We start from the raw sequence: 23,573 nt of genomic DNA on the forward strand, positions 1-23,573 counted from the left end.
TAACGCATGAGACAGTGGGGTCTGTGCCTAAAGGTTCTCACCAAATAGAGAGCCCATGGTAAAATGCACCATGATGCATAAAAACTGCAGGATCAATTTCATTTCAGCATAGTGTATATGATATGATTTGCTTTATTATTAAAGCAGTGTGTAAATATTCAATGCGCCTATTTCATCATGCATTTTACCCACTTGTTTGTGCTTTAATAGTTCGGGTTGGGGATAGGAAGGGAAAGTGGAGTTGATACAGAAGTTCAGCCATAATCTTATTGATTGGTGGAGCTGGCTCGAGGGGTCCGTATGGCCTACTCATAGAATCATAGAGTAGTACAGCACAGAAGGAGGCCATTCGGCTCATCGAGTCTGTGCCGGCTCTTTCGAAGGGCAATCCAGTTGGTCCCACTCCCCGCTCTTTCCCCATATCCCTGTAATTATCCATATCCTCCTTATCCAATTCCCCTTTGAAGGCTACTATTGAATCTGTATCCACCATCTATCAGGCAGTGCATTCCAAATCCTAATCACTCATTGCATAAAAAAGTTTTTCCTCATGTCGCCTCTGGTTCTTTTGCCAATCACCTTAAATCTGTGTCCTCTGGTTATCGAACCTTCAGCCTTTGGAAACAGTTTCTCTTTATTTACTCTATTTAAACTCTTCAGGATTTTAAATACCTCTATCAAATCTCCTCTTAGCCTTCTGTGCTCCAAGGAGAACAATCCCAGATTTTCCAGTCTATCCATGTACCTGTAATCTCTCATCCCTGGAACCATTCTAGTAAATCTCTTCTGTACCCTCCCCAAAGTCTTCACATCCTTCCTAAAGTGTGGTGCCCAGTATTGGACACAATACTTGAGCTTGGGGCCCAACTAGTATATTATATAGGTTTATCATAACTTGCTGGCTTTTGCACTCGATGCCATAGAACCCAGGATCCCATATGCTTTATTAACTGCTTTGTTAACCTGTTCTGTCACCTTCAAAGATTTGTGCACAAGCACCCCCAGGTCTCTCTGTTCTTGCATCTCCTTTAAAATTGTACCATTTAATGTGTATTGTCTCTCCTCATTCTTCCTACCAAAATGTATCACCTCACACTTCTCTGTGTTGAATTTCATCTGCCACGTGTCCGCCCATTCCACCAGCCTGTCTATATCCTCTTGAAGTCTATTATTATCTTCCTCATTGTTTACTACACTTCTAAGTTTCGTGTCATCTGAAAATTTTGAAATACTCCTGCTCCTATTTCTTATGTTCTTGTGTCAATGGCTGGGTGAGGGGGTTTGTTTGGGGGATGCCGAGGGATCTCCAATATACTTGGTGTCCAGGGCCCCAAGAATTCTTAATCTGGCTCTGGTTTGACCAAGTTTACTTGGCTGCCACTTTTTTGATGTGACATTTGTCATGTATCGTACATGGCTACTGTTTGTATTTTCACAAAGTATGCCACCAGAGGGCACAGCAGTGGGAGACTTATAGGTTACCTGTACAGGTGTGCCTGGCCTAGTATAAAAGACAGGCCACCAGGTGTGATCCTCATTCTGGAGTTAACAATAAAGGACTAAAGTCACTATAGTTCAAGTACAATACATTGCCTCGTGGAGTCATTATTACAGCATCTAAGGATATAACAACATTAACCACTAGCAGCACCCCTTTCTGACATGGAGCCATTTCTAAATCTACAATGTGAGAAGCTCATTCTTTAGGATGTGGACAAATGATTGATTGCAAAAAACAAACTTTAAAACTCACTTATAGCCAGTCAGAACCTTTTTTGAAAAAATTGCTCATAACATTGTATGTTTCAGCCCGGCATCAGAAGAATGGAGGCAAGTTAAACATTTTTAAATATTAAAGTAGAGTTAAAAATGTTGTGAATCAATCAAAAAGAGTATAAATAAAATTAAAATGACAGGAACTAGGAGGTGGAAAAAAGATGGCAGGTGAGCTATCCTTGAGCAGATAGGGCTGAGAAATAGCCAGACAGCACATGGTTTCATGGACAGAAGACTTCTTCGACAGCGCCTCCCAAACCCGCGACCTCTACCACCTAGAAGGTCAAGGACAGCGGGCGCATGGGAACACCCCCACCTCCAAGTTACACACCAACAGACTTGGAAATATATCGCCTGTTCCTTCATCGTCGCTGGGCCAAAATCCTGGAACTCTGTCCCCAACAGCACTGTGGGAGTACCTTCACCACACGGACTGCAGCGGTTCAAGAAGGCGGCTCACCTCCACCTTCTCAAGGGCAATTAGGGATGGGCAATAAATGCTGGCCTTGCCAGTGACGCCCACATCCCAGGAACGAAATTAAAATAAATTAAAAGAAAAAATTGTGGAGTGGCAACAGGTTAATGGAAGATGTAAGTCTATGTGCACGAATGGGTGTCACACTCAATAGAAGCTCAGTATATATGTTGTAGAAAATGGAAATCGGCAAATACAAGATGTGATGGTTGGCACACTCTCTGTTGAATTCTGCACACAGTCCAATATTTAGTTTAGTAATTTTTGTTTGTGTTACTGTCATATGAAAAGTCACATGTTTCTATAATATTGAGCATACTCCTTCTGGCCAGTCATTCTTTCAGATTCAAATGAAAGCAGTTTTGTTCTCAATATTCAAGGCCTTTACAGCACAATGGATTTGACTGTTTAAAAAGTTTCGACAAGAAATAAATTGGAGACAGGATACAATTAATATTTGTTTGATCAATCCATTTAGGATAGTTTTAATTGTCCTATGATTTTTGCCTTAAATCTGCAAACTTTATTATAGCCTTTTGAGCGATAAGGAAATAAAGGGTTATGGGGAGCGGGCAGAGCAGTGGAGCTGAGTCCATGATCTGATCAGCCATGATCTTATTAAATGGTGGAGCAGACTCGAAAGGCCAAATGGCCTACTCCTGCTCCTAGTTCTTATATGTTCTCCTAGAAATCATGTGGCAGTGTTAATCTACACATGATCTTACAATTGGGTTCCATTAATTTTGTCATCAACCTGGTATTTAGTTCATTAACATTAATAAATACTGTAAATATAATAAATGACAAAGACTGAGGAACTGATGCAATTTTATCTCATGCTTCAGATGATACCTTCAGCTCACTTGACCTTTACACTCATACTTCATAATACCACTTGATCCATTGATTAAATCTTATCAACCACACTTAACTATCCAGAATCCGCCATATACCTTTATTTCGTACAAAGGTTTCCATATTTACGAAAGGATATACTTGCTTTGGAGGCAGTTCAGAGAAGGTTCACTAAGTTGATTCCGGGGATGAGGGGGTTGACTTATGAGGAAAGGTTGAGTAGGTTGGGTCTCTACTCATTAGAATTCAAAAGAATGAGAGGTGATCTTATCAAAACATATAAGATTATGAGGGGGCTTGACATGGTGGATGCAGAGAGGATGTTTCCACTGGTGGGGGAGACTAGAACTAGAAGGCATGATCTTAGAATAAGGGACAACCCATTTAAAACAGAGATGAGGAGAAATTTCTTCTCTCAGAGCGTTGTAAATTTGTGGAATTCGCTGTCTTAGAGAGCTGTGGAAGCTGGGACATTGAATAAATTTAAGACAGAAATAGACAGTTTCTTAACCGATAAGGGGTTAAGGGGTTATGGGGAGCGGGCAGGGAAGTGGAGCTGAGTCCATGATCAGATCAGCCATGATCTTATTGAATGGCGGAGCAGGCTCGAGGGGCCGTATGGCCTATTCCTGTTCCTATTTCTTATTACAATAAAATAAAGGAAAAAGTGTGAGTGATTTAGAGTAAGTGAGCCTGAAGGAAAGAGCGAGAGAGAGAAAACAGTCAATAAAGAGCATCCTTACATTAAAGAACTGTTCATTTGGGAGTTTCAGGGATGATGTCGTTTATTGGTTAGTGAGAAAGTATCTCTGCTTTAGTTTCCACTCGCTATACTTTAAAAAAAACGAATTACACCTGCACAAGCTTAAGCCTGTTATTATTTAACTTCTGCATAAAATGGTTGTTAAATTTGCTCCAGAAAATGACATATTTTGAATTCATCTTTGATTTATACTTTGACTCTTGATAACTCTTTCCAAATTCTAGACGATAAAGAAGACTCGTTTTCCCCACTGGAATGAAGTTTTTGAGTTTGAACTGGAGGATGGCCTGCCAACAGAAGGAATGATGTTCACTGTGGAAGTTTGGGACTGGGATATGGTGGGAAAGAATGATTTTCTGGGAAAGGTGAGTTCCCATCGTTTGGCTGTTACATCCATACGGTTACAGATGTTCACATGTTGATGTCGGCTGAGTACTTAATGAAGGGCTGTGTAGCGGATGACCCATGGCCACCAATGTAATCTTGTATTTGTAATACAGTTGGCCCAGCTGTATAGTATGCAAGTAAGACAAACACAAATGTGTTGAGGTTAGCTGGGTCTGCAGGTTTTATACATATTCCATCACATCAGTCACTACCGGTTGCTTTCGCACAGTGACAATATTACGAAATATCAACAGTATCATTGTATAAATGACATGCATGACTCTATTTACTTAAGCATTAGTGTGGATATTTGCTTCTGTAAAGGGGGAGCACACCCATGGCAGTCCAGCAATATGTTCCAATGTGTGCCATTGATGCAATATGTTACAGAGATTGTTTGTGCCCTCCCAAAGTTGTGGCAACATACTATCAGCTACACACTAGTTAGAGGGTCATTTTTAGCATATAGTCCACATGTTCCGAGTTAGCCGATACACAGTAAATCAGTGGACAAGTACAAATGTTTTAACCTCTTTTTATCTGCAAGTAAATTAATAATAGAAATGTCTATTGTTTAAAAGATCCCTGGCAAGGGATACAGCTCTGTATGCTGTTTGTGGATTTTATTTAATATCATGATTATTGTGGATGTACATCTATCAGAAAAAAACAATCATTTGGCTGAAAGCTGATCATTGTGATTATGACTATAACATTGTTGATGTGTTTGTTTATGCTTTTCTAGCTAATTTTTTAATGACGTACTAGCTTCATTCTGGAAGGAGAAGTGAAATCATGCCTCCGATCTAAGCAGCGTTCTGGGGATTACTGGAGCTTTGCTCCCTGGTCAATCCTTTGAGCATTTAGTATCAGTGAGCCAGTTGTATTACCATGTTGCAGAACGCAGCTTAATCCTGGGAGAATAATCATTTTTGTTACACCTTTCTCTCCCCAAAGATATCAGGGAAGAGAGCGCCCTTCAAAATGCATCGATTTTACACCATGAGGGATTAACATTAATTTTTGGGTAAATTTGATGTGCAGGTTAGGTAGCACATTCCTTTGTTCCAGCCATTAGAACCTTCTCATGTTTCTATGTTTACCTAACTTGTGCAAGTAAGGCACATTAAACAATGCTGCTTGCAATGGTCAGAGTTGTGCTGGCCACATAGTACTGCTAGGATTTCCACTGAAACTCTCGCTGGTGAGCGTGCACAGGCGTACGTCGTGCAAATGATGAGTCATACAATATACGTTCCTGCCTGCACAGTGGTGCTCTGAGGTTTTGGAGGAAACCGGAGTTCTAAGTGTGTGTGACCTATTCGACCCTGCTCGTAAGAACTTAAGAAATACGAGCACGAGTAGGCCCTATGGCTCATTGAGCCTGCTCTGCCATTCAATAAGATCATGGCTGAACTTCAACATCAACTCTACTTTCCCACTCTATCCTCAAATCCCTTGATTCCCCTAGTGCCCAAAAATCTATCGATCTCAGTCTTGAATGTACTCATCCACAGCCCTCTGGGGTAGAGAATTCCTAAGATTCACAGCCCTCTAAGTGAAGTAATTTCTCCTCATGTCAGTCCTAAATGGCCAACCCCTTATCCTGGGAATATGACCCCCTAGTTCTAGACTCTCAGGCCAGGGGTATACAGCCTCCCAGCATCTATCCTGTCAAGCCCTGTAAAAATGTTATACGTTTCAATGAGATCAGCTCTCATTCTTCTAAACGCCAAAGAATATTAGCCCATACTACTTAATCTCTAGATATAGCATATTGTATATGCTCTATCTAATTATTGGCATGAGTTTGTCGAGCTGGATGTTCAGACTGGTACAATCCAGTAGATAAGTGACCAATTTCAATTAGTATCACAGTGTGGATTGGGTTCTGTATCAGCTCCAGTTGCTACGGTGAAGCGAGTGGAATGAGATTTCAGTGCTTAACCAGCTATTTGGATTTAAATTTGGTCAAGATTGTTTCTTTATGTAAAGAGCGCAAGCTTTAGAAATTGTCACAGCCAAGGGGTAGTGTCGTGATTATATTACTTGGCTCTTAACTAAACTCTGAAGTGATCTAGCAAGCTACTCAGTTGTATCACAATTAAGAGGATGACCCACCATCGCATTTTCGGGGAACAATAAGGACTAAAATACAAAGCCTTGTTCAAGTTTCTCTTGTAGCATACAGCACAATGATCTGGCAAAGGGTCTGGGTGAACTTCACTGGATTGTATGAAGATTGGGTGGGGCAGTGATTTGCAAACGATCCTTCCACCTCTGGGAAAGGAATCCAGCTCAGATCAACAGGATAAATCTCTGCTGATATGAAGTTAGTGTGGGCAGTCTCAACCTTCTTCCTGTGTGAATCAACAGTACTAAGCTGTCAAACCTTTGACACAAATTTTATCCTCACTCGCCTGTCACTTTAATTCTCCGCTCCACTCCCACTCTGTCCTCGGTCTCCTACACTGTTCCAACGAAGCTCAATGTAAGGTCAAGGAGCAGCACTTCATCTTTTGTTTAGGCACTTTACAGCCTTCTGGACTCAACATTGAGTTAAAAAATTTCAGAGTGTAACCGCTGCCAATCTTTGGCTCTCTTTCTCCCTCCCCCCCAACCCCCCCTCCTCTCAGAGCCTGTTTCTTTCTTTCTTTTTTTTTCCTTGTCTCTAATGGCTTGGTTATTATCCCACCATTCACACCCTCCCTTGACTAATGTTTTTCTAACTCCAGGCAACACCTTTTGAATTTGGGCCAACATCCCTTTTGTCTCTCTAATTTCTCCTGTCTTCCAACCTATCACAGACCTTCCCTTTTGTTCTTTCTTCACTTCCCCCTTTCAGTGTTTGTTAAGAACCTGTTCTTTCCGAACACTCTCCAGTTCTGACGAAGGGTCATCGACCCGAAATGTCAACTGCTTCCTCTTCACAGATGCTGCCTGACCCGCTGAGATTTCCAGCATTTTCTGTTTTTGGACCAGTGTGGGGCCTGGCCTAATTCATTTCACTGCATTAGGATGTGTTGTCTATGTGGTTGGTGGTTAAGGGCAGTGGTGGTGGGAGTGGGAATTCTGCTGTAACTAAATTGCAAATGGTTTATGATTTCATAGAGGAAATCTGCCCCATTGTTGGAGCAGAGTTGAAAGAGCTTCATGTTCCATCTGAATAGGACTAACTTATGCTCCCTATGTGTCATGGTGAATGGTAACCGAGGGTTCCAATGAGAGGTAGGTTGGCAATAAGCAGTGGGGTGGGGATACCCCAAGATACCAACAAGTGGCCTGGAGAGGAGGAATCTCGAGCTGGGAGGAGGATAGCCCAAGATGGGTGGTAGAAGGGGAAAATTCTTCATTTCAGCAACTGGGTAGGTGCGATTTTCCCTGGCCGCCATCTGCCTTAGGGAAGACCTTGGAAAATTGTAGTGATTAAAAATGAAGCTTGCTGGAGAAAGTGTGCTTGTGGATATTTGCACTTGTGCAAAGTCCAGTAACAGACTGTGTAGCTGGAACTGTTTATTCTTGAGGATTTATTCAACCAGCTGCAAGATAAGAAGTACATATTTTGGATGATAATTAAGTGACCTTTTATTGGTTGATCCCGGGGATGAGGGAGTTGACTTATGAAGAAAGGTTGAGTAGGTTGGGCCTCTACTCATTGGAAGTCAGAAGAATGAGAGGTAATCTTATAGAAATGTATAAGATTATGAGGGGGCTTGACAAGGTGGATGCAGAGAGGATGTTTCCACTGGTGGGGGAGACTAGAACTAGAGGGCATGATCTTAGAATAGGGGCCGCCCATTTAAAACAGAGATGAGGAGAAATTTCTTCTCTCAGAGGGTTGTGAATCTGTGGAATTCGCTGCCTCAGAGAGCTGTGGAAGCTGGGAATTATTTAATAAATTTAAGACAGAAATAGACAGTTTCTTAAATGATAAGGGGATAAGGGGTTATTGGGAGTGGGCGGGGAAGTGGAGCTGAGTCCACAATCAGATCAGCCATGATCTTATTGAATGGCGGAGCAGGCTCGAGGGGCCTTATGGCCTTATCCTGCTCCTATTTCTTATGTTCTTATAAAGCTCTGGAACTGTCAGAGTAACTCCCTCGGCCCCTAGCCTAAAGGATTAATTTCTTGTTATATTATCAACAAAAGAGAAACATTACTTGCAGCTGTCATGACTGTGAAAGATCAATGTGGTGTAAGATCTTTCTTATAAAATTAAGTGGTTTTGATAACTGTCTCTGTGGCATGATTCATGGGAATTTGCAGAAAAAAACACTTCAGCAACCAATAGACTTCACTATAAATCACATTGCTTCAAAATCAGCATTCCAACACGAGTTGCAAATTTCAAACCCTTGAAGTCGTCACCTTTCTTCAACTAGCAGTGTTTGGTTCCTAATCTCCACAGATAGGCATTCTCTGTCATATTGCCTGATAAGGAACCCTTTTGTCCTGCATCACCACTCCCTGCCAGTGTCTCATGCAACAAAAAATAGATTAAAGCCCGCTCCAGATGCACCAGACCATTATTTTAAATTACAGTTCCACAATAGCAGCACAGGAGAATAGTCGGTACGCCCACATGTACCCACATCCTGTAAAGCTAATCATCTCCGTCTCTGCTGGAGCTCAGTGCTCAGAATTTTCATACATCCCCATATCACCAGTCTACTTTCACAGGGCAGGTAGACGTCATTTTCACATGATAGGCTTCTCTGTCAGACTGAAAATATGAAGATACACAATTCGTCAAAATGCTATAAGTTACAGGAAAAGCAAATTTATGATTTACCTGCTGAAAATATGTTTCATAACTCAGATCTTCCGGTCCTTTGCGCTCCGGGTTTCGCTGCTACGCAGGGTCCAGATACCGAAACTTCCTTAACAAAGCGCAAAATATTCCCAACCTGTAACTTTCCCACCCCGCCTCCGTTTTCGCCCCGAATATAGAAAAGCCTCAAATCCAGCCCTTAGACTTCTCTATCAAGGTATAGTTGGAGAATAAGATACAAGCTGGAACAGGGGCCATTGACAGAGGAAGAACATGCATAAATTCACTAACCCCGAGCAATAATGAATGATAGAATGCTGAATGACAGCAATTATCCAGAATAAGGCAGGGTTTCAGCTCGAGCAGCCAAACATGTTTTATGATGTTCTGAAATATGCCACAAGCTTGTAACTCATATTGATCTTTTCTTCTCTATGCTATGCATTCGGAAATGTCTGCACTGGAATAGAGAGCAGCAAACTAATCAAAGCCTGAGACAAAAGCAGTGCATTTTAATTAGTTCAAAGTGACCTATTCGAGAAATCAGCTTTTGCATTCCCACACAATGACCTTGAGTAGATCATTCAGCACGAGGGTCTTTTAAGGAGGCATAGTACCAGTTCTTAAAATGTAAATGAAGCTGTTATAAAACAGTCCCCTACCTCAAACATGCACCAGCCAAACACATTAATATTTAAAATTTTATTTTGGAAGATTCTTACACCGCATATTTTTTCATGCTTGATAGCTCTAGCACAAATAAAATTCAACATTTGATTCATTGATATCACAACAGCCTATAAATAATGCCAAAATAAAATTAGTCTTATTATATGCCCTGTCAAAATTCTCATCCTTATATTCAAATCCCTCCATGGCCTCGCCCCTCCCTATCTCTGTAATCTCCTCCAGCCCCACAATCCCCCCGAGATATTTGCGCTCCTCTAATGCTGCCTTCCTGAACATCCCTGATTATAATCGCGCAATCATTGGTGGTCGTGCCTTCTGTTGCCTGGGCCCCAAGCTCTGGAACTCCCTCCCTAAACCTCTCCGCTTCTCCACCTCTTTCCTCCTTCCAGACGTTCCTTAAAACATACCTCTTTGACCAAGCTTTCTGTCACTTGCGCTAATTTCTACTTATGTGGCTCGGTGTCAAATTTTTATCGCATAATGCTCCTGTGAAGCGCCTTGGGACGTTTCACTATGTTATATAAATACAAGTTAGAAACATAGAAACATAGAAAATAGGTGCAGGAGTAGGCCATTCGGCCCTTCGAGCCTGCACCGCCATTCAATGAGTTCATGGCTGAACATGCAACTTCAGTATCCCATTCCTGCTTTCTCGCCATACCCCTTGATCCCCCTAGTAATAAAGTTGTTGTTGTTGGTTTTCACATCTCACTGTAGTTGTATCTGAATCCACAAGGTATTGGTAGAATAACTCAGACTCCAGTAGTCCACATTTGTTTCAGTGCACAATGCATGCCAAAATGTTCATTTTCCCAGCAGATCCTGGAAAGCAAATACTTATTTAAATGTAAAGTGTTTTTCAAGCTGCAATATGGGGCCCAGCCCTAATTACATATTATTGAAGCCTTAACCTATCAGACATGTAGCAGCAGTCATGTACAAAAAATAATCAAAAAGGCTACTGGAATATTAGCCTTTATAACTAGAAGGCCAAAATATAATGGGGAGTAAGTTTTGCTACAGCTATACAAATCCCTGGTTAGACCACATCTGGAATACTGTGTACAGTTCTGGGAACTGCACCTTAGAAAGGATATATTGGCCTTGGAAGGAGTGCGGTGCAGATTGTTACCAGGGCTCCGAGGAGAGGTGGTATACACTAGGCTTGTATTCCCTGGAGTATAGAAAGTTAAGGTATGATTTGATTGAAGTTTTTAGGATTTTGAAAGGGTAGATATAAACTTTTTCTGCTGGTGGGGGAGTCGAGGAAAAGGGGACATAACCTTCAAATCAGAGCCAGGCCATTCAGGAGAGAAGTTATGAAACACGTCTTCATGCAAAGGGTGGTACAAAAAGCAATAGATGTTAGCTCCATTAATCATTTTAATTCTGAGATCGCTAGATTTTTGCTAGCCAAGGGTATTAAAGGATATGGAGTCACAGCAGGTGGATGGAGTTAGGATACAGATCAACCACAATCTCATTGAATGATGGAACCGGCTCGAGGGGCTGAATGGCTTCTGGTCCTATGTTCCTATAACATGTATGCAGGCTCTCAGTGCTATTACTACTTCTAAGGCATGTTGCACTGAGCAGACCTTGAGTAGACCTTGAGCCTCGGCACCCCAGAATGCGGGACATTGCCGTGCGATGTACAGCAATGCCACAGGCACTGAGGACTGTATTAGCAATATTATAAACCACAATCCATTGTGGTTTCTCCTGCTCCGATGCTGTAAGCTTTGTAGAAGCATCGCTTATGCATGTAAGTGCGGGTTCTGCCGAAGTTATGGTGGCCGAGAAAATTCTTGGTCCATTCTTTATCGAAGTGTTTATGATATTTTTCCTTAAATAATGAACAGCAGAATTCTTTGGCTTGGAAATTGATTTCGTTATTTGCTTATCGAGGGATTAAGGGCTATGATTATTTTTCCTAGCATTTGTATGAGAATGGCCTCATACCTTTTCTAACATCAGAGGGGACAAAGTCTTGAAGTGCACTGCACCATTTTTCATGTAGAGAAGAGTGCAGCAGGTTTGCTGATTCTATTAGATGCTACAATTGCTGTCATGCACAGATAGTGGTGACTGCATCACTGCACACATTTCTTTCAGTATCATAACATTTCAAAACCGCTACCGCTGCAGTTTATTTCTGTATAAAAATCCTGCACTGCAAAAATGTAGAACGTGGGTAAAGCAGCCTGTGTGTTGTGTACCAATGTCTACCAATAGCTGTGTCAGATTATCTCCAGTTCTGCTACTTTCAGTACAAAGACTCCATTTTCAGAACTGAAATATACCCAATTAGAATGGTTTTTCTTACGTTGACTAAAAAGACAAAGCCGATTATTTCAAGGTGATTCTCGCATGAATAAGCCAGGCTTCCATAGAAACATAGAAATATAGAAAATAGGTGCAGGAGTAGGCCATTCGGCCTTCGAGCCTGCACCACCATTCAATAAGATCATGGCTGATCATTCACCTCAGTTCCCCTTTCCTGCTTTCTCTCCATACTCCTTGATCCCTTTAGCCATAAGGGCCATATCTAACTCCCTCTTGAATATATCTAACGAACTGGCATCAATAACTCTCTGCGGTAGGGAATTCCACAGGTTAACAAATCTCTGAGTGAATAAGTTTCTCCTCATCTCGGTCCTAAATGGCTTACCCCTTATCCTTAGACTGTGACCCCTGGTTCTGGAACTCCCCAGGATCGGGAACATTCTTCCTGCATCTAACCTGTCCAATCCCATCAGAATTTTTATATGTTTCTATGAGATCCCCTCTCATTCTTCTAAACTCCAGTGAATACAGGCCCAGTCGATCCAGTCTCTCCTCATATGTCAGTCCTGCCATCCCTGGAATCAGTCTGGTGAACCTTCGCTGCACTAATTTTACTTCACCTAGAAGTAGGAGCAGTTATAAAAAAGTGCAGCCAGACCAATTACTGGGGTTGCCATTTGGATTTCAACGTGAGTCGTCTCAATGGTTTAATTGGTGTAATGCTGAAGATTTGCTTCTTGACCCCCTGATGTGAATTTACACTTTAAAACAGGTACGAAAAGGCAGTTCAAAACTGCATTTACTGTGCCATTGGATGAATTACCCTGCAACCCATTTTATCTGCAGTTACATGATCAGCTTCCGTATGTTTGCTGATGACATCTAGCTCTAATTTTTCACCACTTCCCTTTACCCCACTACCATCTCTGCCTTTCTGATATTAACTCATGGATGAGGCAAAACTTTCTTCAGTTGAACCTCAGGAAGATCAAAACCATCTGTTTTGGCCCCTATCAGGAATGTTTCTTCCTTGGCACTGACTCCATCTCCATCCCAAGCTACATGCTTAATCTAAACTAGGCTGTATGTCCTGTGTAACTCAGAGTTGAGCTTCAAAGCTCATATCTCGTACATTATTAAGGCTGCTTGCTGCACACCATTACAAAAGCAAAATACTGTAGATGTTGGAATCTGAAATAAAAACAGAAAATGCTGGAAATCTCAGCAGGTCAGGCAGCATCTGTGGAGAGAGAAACAGAGTTAATGTTTCAGTTCTGACGAAAGGTCATCGACCCGAAACGTTAACTCTATTTTTCTCTCCACAGATGCTACCTGATCCGTTGCGATTTCCAGCATTTTCCGTTTTTATTACTGCACACCATTGTCTGTCTCCACCCCTACATCACCTTTATCCATCCCTTTTGTCAGTTCTAGACAATGTCACCAATCCCTAGCTTGCCAACCAACTGACCCCCATCCTACTTGTCCAGATCCTACTTGTCCAGAATCCAGCTGCCGCAATCCTGTCCTGCACTAAGTCCCATTTGCGCATCACCCTATCCTCGCTAATCTACACTGACTCCCTGTACCCTAATGGATCTCATTTAAAATCCTCATCATTATATACAGAGAACTCTTACAAAAAGGCTTGATGTATTTTCCATTCTTCCTCTACGAAGCATCTTGGGACATTCTTGTGTCAAAGGCACTATGTTACTGCAAGTTATTTTGTACAAGCCACTCAGGCTGTATGTACAGCTAATAAGTATTGTTTTTGTATAGTTGATGCTAATTTTGCCAAATCCAGAAAGCACAACCACACTCATAATACGTTATCCTGTGAGGTCCATATGCTCTTCCTCAATGTGGCAACAGTTGATTGAATTGGAATGATGGATAATACATTACCACTGATTGGCCACATTACTTCAAGGATATTAAAACCTTCTGTTGCCTCAATGGGGGACTGAATGGCTTCTGTTGTCAGTTCTAGTAATACGTCAGTAAGATTTGGCATTCCTGCAGAAATTAGGCCAACCAGAAAGTTCCCATTGTATCTCGTGCCTAACCATAGTGTCGTTTGCAGAGCCCACAGATGGTGATCCAAAAGGCTGAGGCCAGTCTACACAGCACTCTGAATTTCTAAAAATCCCACAAAAGCACACATTGAAAGCAACCTTGAATGCCAACTAAACTGAGAGACATAAGGGATTAGATTTCAATCCCCATTCTTGTTTAAAGCCCCAGTTAGAGAATTTTTTTCTGTTAATTCAGTTCCCTATCTGCAGCAGTAACCTGTGTAATCATCAGGAGGTTAGATGCAGCATGCAAGTCTTGCATATCTGAGTGCGCATAGAACGTTTCAGTGTGGAGGATATACACACTGTGCGGGGTGCTGCGGGTTTCTAATTCTCACTTTATCCTGTTTGTACAAGACACTTCCCCTGAACATAGGGCCAAGGGCTTGGGTCACAGTGAGCTCTCTTCCATCCCATTGGCCTACAACTTCTCTCAACTGTAATAGCTGGATCTGATGAGTCCAAATATTATTTATAAAATATGGCTGAAATCGTATAAGATTATCCAGAAAGTTTGACATATTCTGCAGGGCAAATTGCAGGTATTATTCTGTTACTTGCAGGGGTCCAGTTTTCAAATCCCCTGGGATTTATTCAGTCAGCAGTGCAGAAGTAACTTTCTGTAAAAATGCTACTGTGCAGTGTCAGAAGGATTATTCAAAGAAGAACTGTTATAAACTATTTTTCCACTTTTCTCATGACTAGCGAATGTCTAGCACTGCAGGATTTGATTTTTAAATTATTCTTGCGAGCTGGTTGATGTCAAACAAGGCTACAATTACTGCCAATCCCCAACTGCCCTAAACTGCTGCCGTTCTTGTGAGGGTGGTGTTTTCATGTGGAATTAGGTGGTGAATTCCAGGATTTGGACCCAATATCAATGAAGAATGGTGATACATGTCCATGTTAGGACAGTGCGTGCCTCGGAGGGGATCTTGGATGGCTTTGCTGTTCGTGTCCTTTTTGCTCATTGAGGTGATGGGGTTGGGAAGTGCTGTTGAAGTAAGCTTGGTGAGTTGGTCCAGTACATCCTGTAGATACGACAAACTGTGGCCACAGTGTGCAGCAGTGGAGGGGGTAGATATTGAGGCCAGTGGCAGGGGTGCTGATCAAGCAGACTGCTCTGTCCTGGATGGTATTGAGCTTCTAGAGTGTTGTTGCAGCTACAAGTAGAAATACTAGACCAACTTGTGCTTGTGTTTGTACCTGTTTTATCACAGCTTGTTGTTGCTTGTACATTTACAAAGGAATATGTCTGTTTCTTTACCAAACAGATCGACTTCAATCTGGGTGCCCTTCAGAAGACTCAAATGGCCAAGGGCTGGTTTAGGTTGTTGCCTTTTGAAAAAAATGAAGCTGATGAAGGGTAAATACTTTCCGTTGTTTTATGGTTCTGGATTTCTACTGTCACATTGTATCTTAGTCATAAGGCATGTACATCATTATATCTTAATCATAAGGCTAAAAGAACCTGGTTGGCAACAGATGAATTTCAAAATGGAGATATCTTCATTAAGTGAGCAGATCTGGATTTTATCTAAACATGCTTGATCCTACTGGATCAAATGGATTGCTGTGGTTTCTCGGAAACAAATGGATTTTGTGAACAGGAGAGGGCTATTTGATCCAGCAATCCCACCTCTTTTTGGTTAATCTCAATCTCCAACTTTGTGCCGAGCACCAAATCCTTCTGCTTCCCTTTCATCAAGAGGATACCTAATGTCTTGAACTAACTTATACTGTTTGATTGCCAATACCTTCTCCACGGGTCTTACCTTGGGTATGAAATACTTCTGCTGGAACCTCCTATTTGAAATGTTACTCTATTTACTCCTATTTCTAAATGATGCCCCCTGGTGTTTGAACCCTTGTCATTGTGAATAATTTGGACTAACATTTAATAGGCAGGAAAACATGAGCCACCATGTGTGGCCAATGGGCAAGGCTTCCTGTTGGTAACGTGCTCATAAAATCACCCCTTCAATGCCATTTTTGATGAGCTGCACTGCACCCTCGCTGTGCCTGTTGTACTCCGTATCCCAGAAGGGGTTTAAGCAGTGTCTCATATAATATCATCATTGCCTCAACATCATCAACTTGGTTGATTTAAATTCTGCCCCTCTGCTAAGACAACCCAATTGCGTGTTTGCCTTTTCCACAGTTTTTTCACCATTATTCCCAAACCTCCTTTGCTCCTAACGATGCAGCAGGATGATTCCACAACCAAACAGAAAGCACCCCCTTTTTACCTGAACAAATGCATGTTTATAAATCCTTGGACCAAGTTACCAAGGGGTTTAAAAGAATAATATGGGCCCTTTATTCCTTTTGGCAGGTGCAAGGTTTTATTGTCTGCAAAATAATGTTGGGCCCCTGCCAGGGTAACTTTCCATTGGGATGATATGTAAAGCTGTCAACACCAGGGAAATATTATGAGTGAGATTTATGATCACAAAGAGAGACAGACTCCAAACCATTTAAGCATGAAAGGTGATTTTTCTGACCTTGCCTTGCTGATGGGAAGCTCCACCTACCAGGAGCGCATGTTGGAAATACGAGTGCACGCAATGCATGATTTTCTAACCGTTAACTGAAATGATTGGAACATCACCCGTGGCCCAAATTTCTGATATTTCCAGCCATTGGGTGAGGTTCTCTGCAAAATCCAAATCTTTCATCCATGGAACCGAGTTTATTTTCAGGAGTGGGATACATGAAAAGAGGTGAGATTTTAATAGAAACATAGGAAGAGGAGTAGGCCATTCAGCCCATCAAGCCTGTTCTGCCACTCTTAGATCATGGATGATCTGCACCTCAACTCCATTTATCCCCCTTTGTTCCATATCCCTTGATGCCCTTACCTAACCATCTCAGTCTTCAAAATTTAAATGGACCCAGAATCCACAACTTTTTGGGGGAGCAAGTTCCAGATTCCCACCACCCTTTGTGTGAAAAAAATGCATCCTGATATCCCTCCTAAATATCTAGCTCTAATTTTAAGATAATGCCCTCTTGGTTTGGATTTCCCCCACCAAAGGAAATAGTTTCTCCATATCTACCCTATCGAATATTTTAATCATTTTAAATACCTCAATTAAATCACCCCTCAACCTTCTAAACTCAAGGGAATACAAACCAAGTTGATGCAGCCTTGCCTCATAATTTAACCCTTTAAGCCCTGGTATAATTCTGATGAATCTGCGCTGTACCCTTTCCAAGGCCAACATACCTTTCCTGAGGGTCACCGCACAAAACTGAATGCAGTATTCCAGATGCGGTCTGATCAAGGCTCTGTACAATGGAAGCATAACTCCCTCCCTTTTGCATTCCAACTTCCTTGCGATAAAGGCCGTTATTCCATTAGATCTTTTGATTACTTTTAATCCAAAATATATTCCAACTGCGTAAAATTTGGTAAGTCTGTGCAGGTATTTAAGCTTACTGCTGGTGAGAATAAAGCACTGTGTGAAATGATGGTTCCCAGCGGTGGTGAAGATCAGCACATGCACCTCGCCCAGGACATTAAATTTGGGTTGGATTTCTCCCCGCCCCCTGGAAGCCTGGAGGCAGATAATCATGCTGGTAGATGTGGTTCACCGTGGAAAAGCACTGCAGATCGTGCTATCACACAACTTTCACACACATGCATTAGCATCAGGGTCACTGGATCAGAAAGGAGTACCCATGCTACCTTCCCCCCTCCCTAGCCCAGGACCAGCTCTTGCATCACTGTAAATCCTTGGCTGCAATCTGGTGCTCAGCACAGACTGTGGATTAACCTTTGCATCTTCCTGGTCCGTATGGTTGCAGTCACCAACTGAGCCATCACGGAAATTGAACTGCATTTAACAAATAATTCTGATGTCCAATTGTGGAACAAATAAATGTCTAGAATTCGGTCTCACTGGAAACAAGACTTTCAGCTGTTTTTCTTTGAATTTGCTTTGCTATCACTCTATCAATAAATTGTCCCCATAGGTTTATACAAATGGTTGAGTGGAGAATATAATTTTGGTGAGAATCACAAGCATGAATCCAACACAGAGTAATATTGTGACTAGGCCTCATTATTCATTTTAGATAGAATCAGCTCTAACTGCCAAAAACATTCTGTGGCCATCCAGTTCTTTGCTGTCACTGATTTTGGAGGAAAGGTTGCCATCCACAGCAAGATTCTAAGTACAAGTATAAAGAACATGGTTTTGATTTTGCGACTTGGAGCAGGACATTACCCATGCCAAAAACAATTGGGGTGCGGTGGGAACTCATTGTCTTCAATGCCCCTAGTAGCTGAACCTATGACTACAAACAATGAATTGAGGAGAATTTCTTCTTAGTTTTACTGAAAACAATATGCTTCAAAACTTTGAATGAATAAAGATGGATGGGGCTACAGAATAAGTTTTGTTTATATACTTTGCAGTACAAATCCAAAGTGTTTGCACTCAGAATAGCACATGTACATCAAGTAATAAGTGGATTATTCTGGGTATGTACAATATATTGTCAGCTTTTCAGAATAATTACCCAATTTAATAAAGGAGCTGCAAAATTATGTTGCCTCGCATCAGTGCTTAATAACGTAATGCTAAGGAGTTATGAATAAATCCTGAGTAAAAATAAACATTCAGAAGTCATCGTGTATCACAGTTACATGAGAAAGACCTGCTACAGGCAGTAATGTCACCTTGCCTCCTCCAGATGAACAGCACTAATGTTTTTCTAATGTCATTATGATGTTATCTTTATTTTCACAGTGGTAAATTAGGAGCATTACGATTAAAAGTCAGGTTGGCAGAAGATCGGATATTACCATCGATGTACTATCAGCCACTGATCGACCTCTTGGTGGAATCTGTGATCTCGCCAGCCAAAGTGAGTATCTGGAGCTCTGTGCATCTGCAAACAAGTTTGAATTGATCTGAAGTGAGCAAGTGATTTCTGACCAATGTTTGCGTGCCAGACCTTGTCAGGTTTCAGTTCAACTGGTTCACTTGTACTCAATTAAGCAAGCTGACTGGCACTTAAAAGTTTGTTCAACCACGACTCCGCTGGGTTAGGGTCCTTGGAAACCAGTTTTCATTTGCTTACACCTTCATTGAGAACTCCAAAATGCTGGTGGCAAACAACATACCATTCTGCATTAGTTGTGGGGAATTTTTATTGTATAATATACTACTTGATCAACTATGAGTTGAACCGAGCACACAGCATGGCTTTGTTAAAGGTATGTCACCTCTGACAAATCTAGTTGAATATTTTGAGGACATCAAGGGATTATCTATGGATGTTCTCTATATGGACTTCCATGAGGTGTTTGATAAGGTTTCACACAAAAGATTATTAGCAAAAATGGATGTGCACGGAGATGGGGATAACCATTTGACTTGGGCTTGGCATTGGTTGGGAGGTTGTAGACGCAGAGCGGGGATAAAGCGCTCAGATTGGCAGGCTGTGACATGTGGTGTTCCCCAGGATTCTGTTCTGGGGTCTCAACAGTTCACTATATTTATTAATGACTTGGATGAAGGAATAGAGAATTGCATATCCAGGTTTGCAGGTGACACTAAATTAGATGGGACAGTTATTAGTGCAAAGGGTATCAGGAAGTTGTAAAGGGACATAGACAGAGTGGGCAAAACTATGGCAGATGGAGTTCAGTGTGGGGAAGTGCAAGGTCATCCACAGGAAGAGTAAAAATGCTGCCAAACTGTAGGTCTGAAATTAAAACAGAAAGTGCTGGCCAAACACAATGGGATAGGATTTTGGTGGGCATAACCAGAAGATTGGGAGAAACCTCACCAGATTTTGACGCCAGTGGATTCACCAGTCCGAAGAAGAGAATAAACAGTTCGGCATCATGTCTCCGACCCCCTGCCAGCACCATTTCCCTCAGCTTGTCCTTCTTCCCAGATACTGACAGACCCACCGCACATCACAAGAAGATGGAGGATATACCCAAAGTCTGAAGGATGATATTTGGACCAGAGGCCGTAGTGCCCAAAAGTGATGCAATACTGTTCCTGATGCTTGTGTTGATCCTGCTTAGAACAGTGTAACAGATCAGAGACAGATCAGAGTGGAGTTTGACAGAGTGGACTCCTAGGCTGCCCAGTGTAGAGTAGAGACATCATGAGCTATGAATATGGCACACGAGATGAGGGAAAGTACACATAAATAATTGTCTTTCCTTCTATTTTACTTGTTCTTCTTTGTACCTCTCTGTCAAAAATTTCCGCAGATATTTCCACTGTAGAATATTCTGTAGAATGTAACAGATGGCTGGAGGAATACTCACAGGGTTTGGATGACTGTGAATGTGACTGAATGCTGAGCATGAGTTGTATCCTTGGGCACGCGCCCAAACTTTTCTTTTTACGATTTCTAATATACATAAGTGATGGACGTCTTTAGAACTTACTGTTTCTGTAGTGAATTTTACTGACATTTTCCCCGGCAATCAGTTATGCTATGAGGGTAGCATCTATTGGTGTTGAGCGCAGTGGTGGTACAATTAAAGTTAGCAGCAGCTCATTTGATAGCGAGAGAGGCATTTTACAAGATTATGGCACCAGACCAATGTTTAAATAATTTCCACTGACAAGAAGAGTGTTTGATTGAATAATCAGTTCCCTTGTTTTGTTGTGATATTATTCTTGTGTTTGTTAAGGAGAAAGAAAGAAAGATATTTATATAGCACCTTTCACGACCACCGGACGCCACAAAGCACTTTACCGCCAATGAAGTGCTTTTGGAGTGTAGGCACTGTTATAATGTGAGAAACGCAGCAGCCAATTTGCACACAGCAAGCTCCCACAAACAGCAATGTGATAATGACCAGATAATCTGTTTCTTTTGTTATGTTGATTGAGGGATAAATATTGTCCAGGACATGGGGGATGAACCCCCTGCTCTTCTTCAAAATAGTGCCATGGGATCTTTTACGTCACCTGAGAGAGCATCGCATTGACACATCACACCGTCCATCCCCTTCTCTTAAAGGGGAGGGCCACAGTGAACTCTGCAGCCACTTCCATGGGCCACCAGGGAGGGTTTCGGCCGGGCTGCCTGTTGACGGCCCGGCTGAACCAACGGCCACCATTGTCGTGCCGACTGCAAGGCCCTCCCCTTTAAGGGCGGACGGGGCGCCCCAGGCACCACAGCACTGCGACCCGCAAAGCTGTCATTGATATCACCCTACGCCAACCTCACTCCATGGGGCAATTTCCCTCGCAGGCCACAATGGGGTCGGCGCGGGAGGATAAGGTGTGTGCGCTGTCGCCCAGGGCAAAAAACTACGGGGCGCGGTGCAAAGCCGTTTTCGTCGCCGCCATCCTGGGGAAATTCCGGGTGGGTCACATCCACCACCTGCCCCTGGGCGAAGAGTCCTTATCATCCCGTTAGCGCCTCCAGGAGGCTAATGAGCCTTTTGGAAAGATGCAATTTTGGCCCCTTAATATATTAAAAGCTTTGCGTATAATGTGCAATTCCTGCAAACTTCACAATTATTGCCTGTCACACGTTAGTGTATTCTCTGACTTTGACCATGATAGATTAGCCAGTAAAATTTAAAATTGTAACATTTCCTGTAACACTTCTTGACACAATCTTTCTGTCACGCTATTTCTATCACACGTGTGGCTGTCATGCTAAAAAATACAATTTTGAATGCTACTTCTTTGAGCAACCTCTGATTGGCTGATTCCTGGCATTACTCCCAGTTTTGGTCACCCAGTATTGTTCCTCCCAGATACTTACGCCTGATTGGATCAGAGGATCATATGGTCAACTGCAGCCGTCTTCTTCCCCCAGCTCTAACTGTCAGCAGCATCATAAATCTCCTGTAGCAGTTAAGTTTTTTTGAGCCCTTGTTGTGTGCTGATTATTTTTCAGCATACCTTGTTTCATGCCCCATTGTGTGCTGCTCTTTCCCATGTCTGTTATTTTAAGCCCTGTGGCACATTAGCTTTTCTCTTTGCCCATCGTTGCCTGTGAGCTCTATCTTTTCCCTTTCTAATAAAAAGTAAGACTTGCATTTATATAGCGACTCTTATGACCTAAGAATATCCCAAAGTGCTTTACAGCCAATGAAGTACTTTCGGAGTGTAGTCACTGTTGTAATGTTGGAAACACGGCAGCCAATTCTCACACAGCAAGCTCCCACAAACAGCAATTCGATGATCCAAAGAATCTGTTTCAGATGTTGATTGGCTAGGGCACTTGGGAGAGCTCCCCTGCTCTTCTTCACAATAGTGCCATAGAATCTTTTATGTCTATCTAAGAGAGTAGACGGGGCCTCGGTTTAACGTCTCATCCGAAACACAGAATCTCCAAAAGTGCAGCGCTCCCTCAGCACTGCACTGGAGTCAGCCCAGATTTTTGTGTATGTGTGTGTGTGAATAAATAAAATATATTAGTATTTGTTTATACATGGGGGGGAGCGGGTGTGGGGGGTTGGAAATTCGGTTGGAGACTAATTAGGGCACACATAGCAGTGAGACGGTAAAATTTGCACTAGGAACTGGTTTGCGTCTGCAGCCACAAAATTCATCAGCTGGGCCCTGAGTGTGGAGCGGAGCACTAAGGGAAGCATTCCACATCTCTCATAGGGTGCTAGGCCAGCTGAGCAACTGAAAATCCCGAAGGGAAATAGGAGGTGGGTGGGGTGGCTTGACCCATCCACCTCCACGGAGGTGTGTGGGGGGCCTGACCCATCCACCTCCATGGCACGAACCTGGTATTGCAGTACTTCCAGGAACGGTGCAGTGGCTCTAGGCCTTTTGGCTAAGAGCATTGGCGCAGAGTGATCCTTGATGTGTGCAAGGTGACCTCTGGCGTTTGTGATTTGACAAAGAATTGGAAAGATTGGCTACGAATTAAAAAAAAAAAAAAATCCCGAGCTAAAGAGCCGGCCTCGGAGCGCTCTTAGAGAGACTTCCCTAGGGGGAAAAAAAATCGTCAAAAAAACCACAGAAAACACTCCCAATACCTTGCTCACCCCAGATAAACTGCTCCGCACCGCCCCGCCCTACCCCCCTCCTCCCAAAACCGGCACCGAATGTTCGGGCGGGGCACCTGGCCGCCTGGCCGGAAATCATTTCCACCGCCATTACCGCCACTCTGGGGCGCGAACAGAGGCAGCAACAGACCGAAAACCACCCCAGGGAGTTTTAAAAGTTTTGATGCTGACAATTTCAATATTGGGAACAAATTCCTCTGTGTGCAAAATAGGTTGAAATCGTAAACTTATTTATAAAGAATGAATTGACAAATTTGCTGGACATAGCACACAGAAGAAATCTTCCCCCATGTTGGTTAATACCGAGTGATGTTCCTCATGGGTTATCAGGTAATTTTGGGTGGTAAAATATAGAAGTGTTCGCCATCCTACATATAATTTAAAAGTAAAGGCAGTGCAACAGCCTGGTACTCGAAAGTGGTTGAATGTTTGACTTTCAACCTAATTGCCATAAGATCAAGCCATTTGATTTT

At 42.4% G+C, this 23,573-nt stretch overlaps 1 protein-coding gene across 1 annotated transcript in view; it reads left to right on the plus strand.

Annotated features, from left to right (window-relative positions):
- Positions 1 to 23,573, plus strand: part of LOC139268296 (rasGAP-activating-like protein 1) — a 328,378-nt gene that overhangs the window by 104,072 nt on the left and 200,733 nt on the right. Inside the window, exons 7-9 of the mRNA XM_070886357.1 lie at positions 4,094 to 4,234; positions 15,356 to 15,447; positions 18,839 to 18,956. Of these exons, the coding sequence (XP_070742458.1) occupies positions 4,094 to 4,234; positions 15,356 to 15,447; positions 18,839 to 18,956 (351 nt within the window). The remainder of the gene's footprint in view (positions 1 to 4,093; positions 4,235 to 15,355; positions 15,448 to 18,838; positions 18,957 to 23,573) is intronic.

This window comes from Pristiophorus japonicus, chromosome 8, assembly GCF_044704955.1.
Source record: "Pristiophorus japonicus isolate sPriJap1 chromosome 8, sPriJap1.hap1, whole genome shotgun sequence".
NCBI lineage: Eukaryota > Metazoa > Chordata > Chondrichthyes > Pristiophoridae > Pristiophorus > Pristiophorus japonicus.